The sequence below is a fragment of the Curcuma longa genome, chromosome 13 (genome assembly GCF_044706935.1).
Source record: "Curcuma longa cultivar G26 ecotype Majalengka, Jawa Barat chromosome 13, ITB_CL_G26_1.1, whole genome shotgun sequence".
NCBI lineage: Eukaryota > Viridiplantae > Streptophyta > Magnoliopsida > Zingiberales > Zingiberaceae > Curcuma > Curcuma longa.
Window position 1 is genome coordinate 4177673 of NC_133873.1, and position 11215 is coordinate 4188887.

Sequence of the window (11215 nt, forward strand, 5' to 3'; positions counted from 1 at the left end):
AAAACAAAGATAAAATGAGGGGAAATCAATTTATAAAATAACTCGTGTTCAAATTTTTTTATAGAAACATTTGTTTGTATAAGAAAACATTAGTATTTTTCTTTAAATGTATAGAAGCTCGTAATAATGATCAAAATCTTTAGTTTCAAAGGCATAAATTGATTTAAGAATCGTCTTGGCACTTTGAAAATAGATATAGATAAGAGCGAACTGATTTACAATGTAGTTTGTGGTCAGATTTTTTATGAAAATAAATTCTTAGATAAACATATGAATATGACCTAGAGTATTTTAAAATTCATAATTTTTAAAAATCTTTAGTTTTGAAGATACAAATTAATACTAGAACCTAGCTTATAATGTTTCATTGGATGTCCTGTATTTTCCTTTCCAAACCACCTAATCTCTCTAGTTCTCCTTAAAAAATTGAAAAAATAAAAAATAAAAAATTGATTGAGTGGAAAAAATAAAATATTTTAAAAACAGTTTTTATAATTATTTATGATGCTTTTAAAAATTTTGTGACATATTTCAACATTTAGTTAAATTTTAGATTAAAGTTTGTTGACTGCCAAGATAAAATCTAAAAAAAAAGTAGTTCGAATGGTTATTTAGAACCTCTAATATAGTTTTAAGAATTATATAATATATTTCATCATTACTACTTAATTAAGTGTAAATTTATGTTTATATGTTTTAGGGAAATCATGTGAGAACCTCTAAATAATTATAAGATAATTACCTTGTTTTTTAGATTTTTTTCTTCAAAATGTAACTAAATTTTAATTTAAAAAATGAATGCAAACAAAATTAACTATCTTTTTTTTGTTTTGTTGTTGTGATGAACCAGTAGTAAAACTAATATATTGCAATCTGTCAACTGTGATAAACTATGAGTCTTATTTGCTAATCTCGCATTTTTCCTAACTGGATAAAACAATGTAATCTGCCAAGCTACATTATTTATTTATTTTTTAAAATAGTTTGCGAAGTATATAAAGAGAATTGCACATCACATTATCTTTGTTTAAATAGCTTTTTTACATCATTTTCCATACATATCTCTGTCCCATGCCTTTAATGGTTCTTCTACTATGTTACCCTTTCACAGCGAACACTGTTTGCACAACAGTGCAGACCAGGACAATAGCTCCAGCAACCACCGAGATCACCAGCCACGGGCTGCCGCAGTAATTCTGCTTCAGATCTGCTATGTACTTGTTGCCAACACTATTGTAGGAGCTTTTCAATTCTTCAAACGTGGAGCTCAGGAAGTGTTCCTCGTTGACATCAAAGACGACTCGTTTAACGAGGTTGTTGAAGAAATCTGAGACTTCTTTATCCGCTCCGATGCAGTTCTTGACAACTCCCTCCTTGACGAGCAAAGTGACATCCCCAGGCGTGCTCATGAGCTCCTTCATGAAAAACGCATAAGCCGCGAAGTAATTCTCGTCCGTGCACGATTGCTCGAAGGCTATCAGATTCCGGAAAACAGAACTTGTGCTGTCCTCTATAATCAAGGTCGGGATCATCAATGTTCTTCCGGAGACCAACTCCACATCCAACAAAGACTCAGAATGATTGCGCAGTTTCGGCTTGAACTTTATGCCAGCCTTATAAAGATCCGTTGCGCCGCGCCATGGTTGGAGCTCATCCGTTGGTTTGCTGTTGGAAGAGGAGCTATTGGCCATGGTAGGTCTAAACTTCAGGTGGCAGCAATGGAGCAAGTGGTGGAAACTCTGATCCGCTGTTATAGTTATAAGCGGATAAGAAGCTAGTAGTTTCTGTATGGTCTGATCTACCTTGTCTTTCAATTCATCAGGTGTTCCTGCAGTGGCGAGGCCATATATTTTCTCGAGCACAATGAAAGGCAGCTGGTTTTCCATCAGGAGGAGATCGTGTCTTATTGAATCATGATGCCACAGTGTTATTCTGGCAGAATCAGCTGTGCGTTTGGATTCTGCTTCGACAGCAAGTGCTACTTGTTTTGGATGAGGGGCTAGCATTTTTTTAACCCTTGATATGAATTTCCGAACCGTGCTTGCTTCAGCTACGAGTTTATCTTGCTTTTGAGTCTGAGCGCCAACTTCTTGCGGTGGCAATGGCAATATGCCAAGAAAAACCCAAAATGCCGCACCCATCGAGTAAAAACATTATGTATCCATAATTTGTTTGTTTTAGGATGCCCTCCTCATAGCAACCTTCCACTTGTTTCTTCACTCCCTCCATTTCCTCCAAGTACGTCCTTAATGGTACACTTGTGTTCATATTGCGGATTAGTTCAAGGAAGAACCACTTGAACTGGTCACCCATCCTGAGAGCTTCATTGTCACGATGATAGGGACCGAACGACACAAACTGAGGAGCATAAGCATTTTCGTCTGATCTACAGGTGATCTGTGGAACTTTGTAGATTCTGTAGATCTTTTCCTTTTGATCTAGAACTTTCCCAACTGGCGAAGTATTTCGTCTTCCATGAAACTTACTATATCTTCAATGCTGCCTTGAATAGTTTCACCAGAAGGTAACCCTGCCAAAATTTGAGGATGGTTAGGGAGTTTCTTCTTTTGAAATAAAAAGGTGAGGATCAATAGCAATCACATATTGTTCTTTTTTGGCCTCTAGAAATAAATAAGTCGCTATCCTCTTTCCTCTGATCCTCCAAGCGAAGCCCCGGTCCCTTCGTTTTAATGGGAATTTGTAAAGAGAAAAGTAATAGGCATGCGCTTACCTTCTCCGAGATAGAAACGATGGCTCTGTTCTTCATCCGAGGAAGCTGACACACGATCATGCGGCCGAGTTAAATCTGCTCCAACCCCCCAAATGAATGAACAAACAATATTATCTTAAAAGAAGATAACAGCGCAAACATTAAAAGAACGTATTTTTTATTTGAATAATAAAAAAGAGTACTTTTTTATTTATTAACAAAATATCATCACATTTCACTAAAATATATTTTTATTTTCAAAATATTGTTATTTTCGATATTATTATAACATACTATATATAATATAACATATGAATATTTCAATTTTAATCCATATTAATAATATTATATTATAATAATTATAATTTATAACTGATATAATATTATTTAAAAAAATAAAAATATAGATTGAGCTGGAATAAAATATTACTTTGATAATAATAAAAAAAAATCTTTGACATGATTTCAATAATAATCAAAAAGTACCTTCTAACTTTTGAAATGGCAAACAAGCTCACCTGAAGTGCCAGGATCTCCAGCGGCGTGAGACCGTATCTGCGACAGTTCGCGGTCAATTGCTTCCTGCAGGCTTGCATGCACTGGATTCCCTGCGATGCGTGGCTCTGCTTCATCAGCTTCTCTATAATTGATTAATCATAATATAGGAAACTAACTTCGTTGCGATTTAATCCGTACGGAGTAAAATGGTATTCTTGTCCATCACAATTTTATATGCAATTTCCTAAAAGGGTACATGTAAAATTGTAGATTTTTTAAAAGACTCATCGATTTCATTCTTCCAATACACGTATTTAATTTTAATTTTACTTCTATATTAACGATTGATTTTTTTTTTCACTAATCTCTTTTATATGCATCTTTCTTTTCTTCTCTTAATTTATTCTTAAATTAAATTAAACGTTATTTAAACTTTAATAAATAATCCTCTAAATTTATTTAATTTTAATTTTAAAATTTTAATAAAAAATAAAAAAGTTAATAAAAAATTAAAAATATTTTTATATTTTAATATCTTCTATTTTTTAATATTTAATTATAAAAGAATAAAATAAAAATAATAATTAGAATGGATTTTATTAATAAAAATAATAAAATAAAAAAATCACTTTGATACTTATTTTTTAAAAATTAACATCACAACCTAAATATTAACATCGTTATAGTGTTAGGTTTTAAATAGTAATACAACTTAAATATCAGCATCGTTGTGATATTGATTTTTTAAATCCAGCATCACAGTGATGTTGGTATTTAAAAATCAACACTACAACTTAAACATTAGTACTATCATAGTGTTAATTTTTTTAAAAAAATATTAAAGGACGTATTTGGACCCGGAGTACTATATAGAAATCCATGAATGAGTCCAATCAAAGTTCTTCTAGGTATATCAATTAGTTTTAGATGTTAATAGTGTTAGGTTTTAAATAGCAATACCACAACTTAAATATCACCATCGTCGTGATGCTAATTTTTTAAATCAAGCATCACAGTGATGTTGGTGATTAAAAATCAACACCACAACTTAAACACCAGTACTCTATCATAGTGTTGATTTTTTTAAAACATTAAAGAAGGACGTATTTGGACTCTGAAGTACTATAGAAATCTGTGAATGAGTCTAATCAGAGTTCTCTATGTCCATCAATGAGTTTTGACTAAAACTCATTAATCAACCTAGAAGATTTCAATTTTTAAAAAGTTAACATGTAATAGAAGAGAATAATACAGTAAAGGTATTTATGGTGTCCATGTTTAATTTTAACATCTCTACGATAAGTTATGTGTATGTGTCAATTGCTTTAAAGTCTGAAATTTTGAAAACCTTTTGATCACTATTGTTAACAACTTAAAATTTATATTTTTGGACGTATATACACTCCGAGGAACTTAAAAAAACTATAGCACTTGGAATAGATCCGATTAGAGCTCTCTAGATACATCAATGGATTTTAATCAAAATTCATTGATGAACTAGGGGTTTTGGATTTCTAAAAATTTATTATGAAATGGAAGAGGGTAGTGCAGTGAAGATATTTATGGTGTCCATAACTGGTTCTGACATCCCTACGATAAATTATGAGTAAAAATTAATAAAAAATATAAAATTTCTTTAGAACCTCCAAAAATGCCTTAAACCATATTTTTTGAGCTCAAAACATGGGTACAGGTTCATTGGTACTTTAAATGAGCTTTGATTTGGCGTGTAGAACGTCTCATACCTGAGTTAAAATTTATGCCCTTCGAAAGTAAGCATTGACATGTATACATAATTTATCGTATGGATGTCAAAATTAGACATGAACACCATATATATATATATACCTCCTACACAATTGTAAAATTTTAAAAATTTAAATATCCCAAGTTCATCAATGAGTTTCTGTCAAAATTCATTGATGGACCTATAGAGCACTGATCAGACTCATTCAAACTCACATAGGTTTCTACAATGCCTGAGAGTCAAGAGTATCCTCTGTTATCATCGTAAATGATGTAGAAGGATCCAAAGATTGTAATTTTTTTAGAGTTATTTTTATTTTTTTATTTTTAGATTTTAAGTTTGTTTAAGATTTTTAGAATTTTAAATTTGTTAAAAAAAATTTCATTCTGTTAGGATTTTTTTTCCTTTCTGTTAAATTTTTTTTTCTTTCTTTGTATCTTAGGATTTTGAGTCTATTTAAATAATTATTTAGTTAATGTTAAGAGAGTTTTTTTGATAAATAATATTTTCAACCGTGTCGTTTATTTCTCTTTTTCCTATTTTCTGGTATTCTTCTGAATCAATAGATTTTAGAAGATTATTTATGGTGTTCATAATCGAACCAACAGAATTAATATTGTCCATAGGATAAACGTTATTCTATCCAGTATCAGTTGGCATTAAAGCCTATGATCCCATGGATGATCGTCATGATCATGGTCGTGATGGACAGGTTCAGATTGAGGAAACCTCGCACCTTGGTCGTAGCATCTGTGACGAGATACTTGAAGATCTACAAATTAAGACGAGTCGCGAAGTTATCCCAATGTTTAATGGTGCAAGATCTTAAAGATCATAAGTTCTCTTATCTTAATTCGGATTCCACTTTTGTAAAACCCTATCACAATCATGAGAACTGTGATCGAGATGAACTATACGTAGATATTAGTTTTCCAATTGATCTTTTCAAGTTTTTATATTGCGGATCAAGAAATTCTTTAATTGGTTTGATGAGGTGGAAGGATTTTTTTTTATTATAAAGAGGATGTGAACAATAAAATCAAAAAAGTAAATGATCTAGTTTATGATGATGATGAAATGGATAAAGTTGTTGATGAAGTTGATATGGATCTTCAAATTGAGAAAGAAGCAGAATAAACTAAAATTGAAGATGTTGATATAGATGAGCCTCGAGATTCTGATATGGATGGATCAGAGTTGGGTTCCTTTGCATCTGATGAAGACAAGAATGTTGCGGATGACAAGTTCAAAGAAGACAATGCTGTTGATGAGGATGTTTCTCACGTGGACAATAACTTGAGGATCAAAGTGAAAAGAAAACTAAAATTGTAAAAATGGAGTTAGATTCGAATAAGAAACTCTTCCGTCTGATGAGACCTTTGAAAATCCATCGGAAGGGAAAGAATCAATCAAGTCCTCTTGTTAGACACAAGAAATTTTAGGGTTAGAATTAACCAATTAAAGGCTGAGTTTTAATTGGGCTAGATTAAGTGGGATGAAGCTTGAATTAGCCAAGTCCATTTAGGTTAATGGGTTGGATCTAGAGTTAGGTTAAGATTATGGAAAAACGGAATATATAAGAAGTTTTGTCTTAGGAAGACAAAATCAACAAAACTATTTGGGTTAAATCGGAGTTTGTTTGGTCAAATCAGAGTTTATTTGGTTAGTAAACAAAGCATTTAGCCTAATTAACTTAGCCCATGTAACCATATAAACCAACCCAATTTAACAGCCCAATTAACATCCCCAAAATTTATAAAGATTAATGGATCAGGTCGGGTTAAACCCGTTAACCCGTTAGGAAACCGACTTCTTCTTCCAAGACCAGATCACGCGCCTCGCAACCGCGACGCCCGCGACTTCTTCGCGCTGCCGAGAACCTCGGATAGGAAGGCTTTAAAAGGCCGATCGAAGGAGGGAGCCGAGGCACTTCTCCCTCTCCATCTATCGTGCCTCCGCCACCACCGTCCCCTACGTCCAGCGCCACCGCCTTCCTCCTCTCGGTGGTCCACCAAGGGAGCAGCGCCACCGTCTGGACTGCCCTCCGCGCCGCGCCCTGCTCTGCCCTGTCGCCACAATCCCCTCCTCTGCTGACGCCACCGCCCACCCCTGAATCGTTAGGGTTTCTTTCGCGTTCTTCTCCGCCTGTTTGTAGATCTGCTCTAGGATCAATTTCTGCGGAGCCAGGATACCGATCAACAAGTTTGCCGGTGTTCCTTCTGACCACCGGCGTCCATCATTTTCCAAGGATCCGGACAGCAGTGAGGCTGCCTCGAATACTCTCGGGGTGGGGCAACTCTCTGCTGAAACCACCGATTCAGATCTGATGGTCATCTTCTTCAAGCATGGCGCCTTGGATTGCACCACGATGCAATCGGTGAGAAACTATACCTTCGTGTACTTCTGTCAAGTCAAGGAAGCCAAGGCTGTGAAGGAAGCCCTCCAAGGGAACTTGATCCATGGGAGCACGATCAAGATTGAGTTTGCCAGATCGCCAAGAGCAGGTAAGCAGATATGGGTTGGTGGGTTTAATTCATCTGGATCGAAATTCAGCTATTATTGAATATTATAAATTGGAAGATGCGATTTGGGTTAGGTTAACATTAGATCCGATTAAAATTAGTATTTCATAGGATTATGAATTGATTAAGTTATGGTTTTGGCCTAATTAATTGACATAAGATTTAATTAATTAGGGTTTATGCCTAATTAATAAAGAGATTAATTTAATTAGGTAAATAATTAATGACTAAGTTATTAATTGATTAAATTGGTTATTTATAATTTGGTTAATTAACAAGTTGGTTAATAGTATTAATTAACATTGATTAATTGGCTAATTAATGATCTATTGGATTTAGGGTCCTGTTTGATTGGTACTGTTGGATCCGGTTGATTAAGGGAGGATTAGGTTAATTTGGAATAGGGTTAACTTGAGTTTAAATTAACTTGGGTTAATTGGATTAGGTTGTGGTTAGGTTGTAGTTGCATTAATTTGATTTAATTGAGTCTAAACCTTTAGATCTATTGGATTGGCTTGTGTTGATCTGAGTTGATCCAGTTTAGGCTAACTTGAGTTAATTGGAGCCTAATTAAGTTAGATTAACCTTAGAATTGACTAGAAATTTCTTTGAGGGAAATTTAATAAAATATTATATTTAGAGGATGTTTTATTTTGTAAGACTTTGATTTGTTGATCATGTTATACACGGAGGATTTTATTAGGGTTTTTATTACTACGAGTTGTCAATCAGGTGGGTAATCCTTGTACTTGGTCAATACAGAATGTTTTCTTTCCTAGTGCATGTTATATTTTCTTTGTAGTTGATTTGATACCTTCACCGTACTCCCATATGGATTATGATAATTTATTCACTATTAGTGCTGATTACTAATTAATTTCTGTTATCCACTTGTTCATCTTTTATATTATTGATCATGCACTGTCTATCTTGATTATCCACTGAGTATTTTGTACTCACCACCCAGACCCTGAGATTTTCTTATCTCCCCAGGTAGTAGATAGAAGATTACTGCTGATGACAGAGGAGATCTGCCGATCATGCCATCTCACAATTAGAGAAGTGTTTCGATGATGTGATTTTATCGTGTATGGATTTGGATTTGTACCCATGTATATGGACTTGTTGTACTTCCACTTGCGTGGTTTCTGATTTCGCAGACTTGTAGAGTTTAGTATGTTTTGAGGTTTTTCATATAATTGTTGTCGCTTTTCGTGGTGATACATCTTTAGTATGTTATCGTGGTAAGCTATTTTACTTGCATGTGTTAAATTGGTTTGTGGCCGTGTGGGCCTGTAGTTATATAGTTTAGTATTTTTCTTCATGTACTGTATGGTTGAGTGGTCGGGTAGGCCCTATATCATTATGTATTCAGGAAAAAATTAAATTATTATAGGGGAGATGTTGCTGAAATTTTTCGGGCGACTGTCTCTAGGGACGTGGCACCTCTGGTAATTCTCTTAGAATAAAGTCTTTAATGGTGTCAGACATGCTTGAGGCTGACAACAATGACATAAATAATAGCATTGTTCCGTCAAGGTCATTACTATCTGATAAAAATGTCCAAAATCAAAATCACATCCAATACGGTTGGCAATTCTAAAATTTCTAAAATTTCATATGATCGGTTGAAGAATAATCATATTTTTTAAATTTTATATTAGATATCTTAACGAGCCCTTTGTGTATAACGAGGTTAGTGGGAGTGCGATCGGATTCCTGACATTATATGTTGATAATATATTAATGATAGGAAACGATATACCTATTTCGCAGTAAGTCAAATTATGATTAGTCAAATGTTCTCCAAGAAAGACATGAGAGAAGCGACCTAAATCTTCGGGATTAAGATCTATAGAGATAGATCAAAGAGATTGCTTGGTCTTTCGCAATCTACACAAATAGACAAGGTGCTAAAAGTGATTTAGCATGCTTGAATCCAAGAAAGGTTACACATTTCAATGTCTACGTATCCACGGACAATAGACGAGAGGATTTACATGAGTTAGATCTTATGCTTCAGCAATAGGATCAATCATGTATGCTATGATGTGTATGAGGCCCAAAATATCATGTGCTCTGAGTGCCACGAGCGGATATCATTCAAATCTAGGAATGGATCATTGGATGATTACCAAGACAATTCTTAAAGTACTTGCGAGGAAATAAGAATTTATTCTTGGTACATAGAAAAGGTGATATGATATACACAGGTATACTGATGCCAGCTATCAGATAAACAACGATGATTCCAAGTCTCGATCTGGGTACATATTCACTTTAAATTGTGGTGCAATAAGTTAAAAGTGTTTCAAATAGGACAACATTGCAGCTTGTGAAGCAGTAAATGAAGCGGTTTGGATCAGGAAGTTCATTACTAAACTTAGAATTGTTCCAACCATTGTTGAAGCATCACTTGCTTACTGCTATCACAATGGAACAATCGCGCAGGCGATGGAACCTAGGTCTCACCATAGATTCGAACATGTGCTTTAGTGAAATCAATAAATCAAAAGATCATTATTAGAAGAGAAATACAAATCGAGAAAAATCTCACTGAAAGGAACCTTGTGGATCCTTTAATCTCTACCTCAAAGTAATTTTGATGAACACAAAAAAGGCGCATGGTATTGGATACCATAGTGATTGACCTTAGGCCAAGTGGGAGTCTGTTAGATTTGAGGGGTGTCCTAAGGCAATCTCGTCTTATGGTTATACTATTTATTGGATAAATAACAATTTACTATTTGAGTGCGCATTTCATATGTGTTTGATTAGATCCTAAACTTAAATATTGAATGTCTGCAATACGATTCATAGCATAAGAGAATTTGTGATTGGATCACAACTAGTGAGCATCTCTACATGTGCCATTATGAATATATTGAAATTATCCCTAGTTGAGGAATTGATGAACTCAAACGTTATCGAATCTGTCGAGACTAGCATGTTTAAACTTCTTGGTTAGCCAAGCAGCTGATCTCGCTAGCTGGAGATATTGGATATTGAGAGTTAAACGTGGATGCTAATTAAAGGTAACTAGTTCATTGGAATAACTTGCCTTGAGACTTCATATGATTCTATACATATATCAATGAAGATCTTAGTGCAACTTAAGTACGAATTTTCTTTAACTTGCAGTATTCAAGTCACCTTTGTAAAATACGGTAAATTAAAAAAAAGGGTTAATGGTTAACGGGTTTAAAACCTGTTACCCATTAGGAACCCATAACCCCCGACTCTTCTTCTTCTTCCGTTTGCATGCCCGACTTCTCCGCCCGCAACGCAGTAAAAGGGGGGATGTCGTTTCTCCTTCCCCTCCGCGTGAAACCGACATTTCTCCTCCTCTTCTTCTTCTTCGTCTTCCCTGCCGCAGCCTCTCCTCTCCTTCGTTTCGTCACCTGTAGCCAAGGAAGCCCAGCGCGACTTTTCCCTTCACTGCCGACGCACTGTCGCCGTGAAGATCGCCACTGCCGGCTGCCGCCTTCTGTGCTCTAGCCGAACCCTCTGCCGGTTTCCTTCCCTAGCCGCAACCCTCTGCCGTTTCCTTCCCTAGCCGCAACCCTCTACCGTTTCCTTCCCTAGCCGCAGCTTTCAGCCGCTCCGCCATCGCCATCCTCTGCCGCCGCACCTCTTTCCTCGACCGGCTCTGCTCCGTTGAGGTTTTGCCGCCGTGTGGTGAAGAGGAACACCGGAGTTTTCTGTTGGAGCCGTTAGTTGACCTTGGCAGATTTCTTC

General features: G+C 35.3%; 1 protein-coding gene across 1 annotated transcript; it reads right to left on the bottom strand.

The window, feature by feature from the left end:
* Nucleotides 1-1097: 1097 nt before the first annotated feature.
* LOC141843913 (UPF0481 protein At3g47200-like) lies at nucleotides 1098-2141 on the bottom strand. The gene has a single exon (XM_074731933.1). It carries the CDS (start codon nucleotides 2139-2141, stop codon nucleotides 1098-1100), a length of 1044 nt encoding a protein of 347 aa, XP_074588034.1.
* Between the last annotated feature and the right edge of the window lie 9074 nt (nucleotides 2142-11215).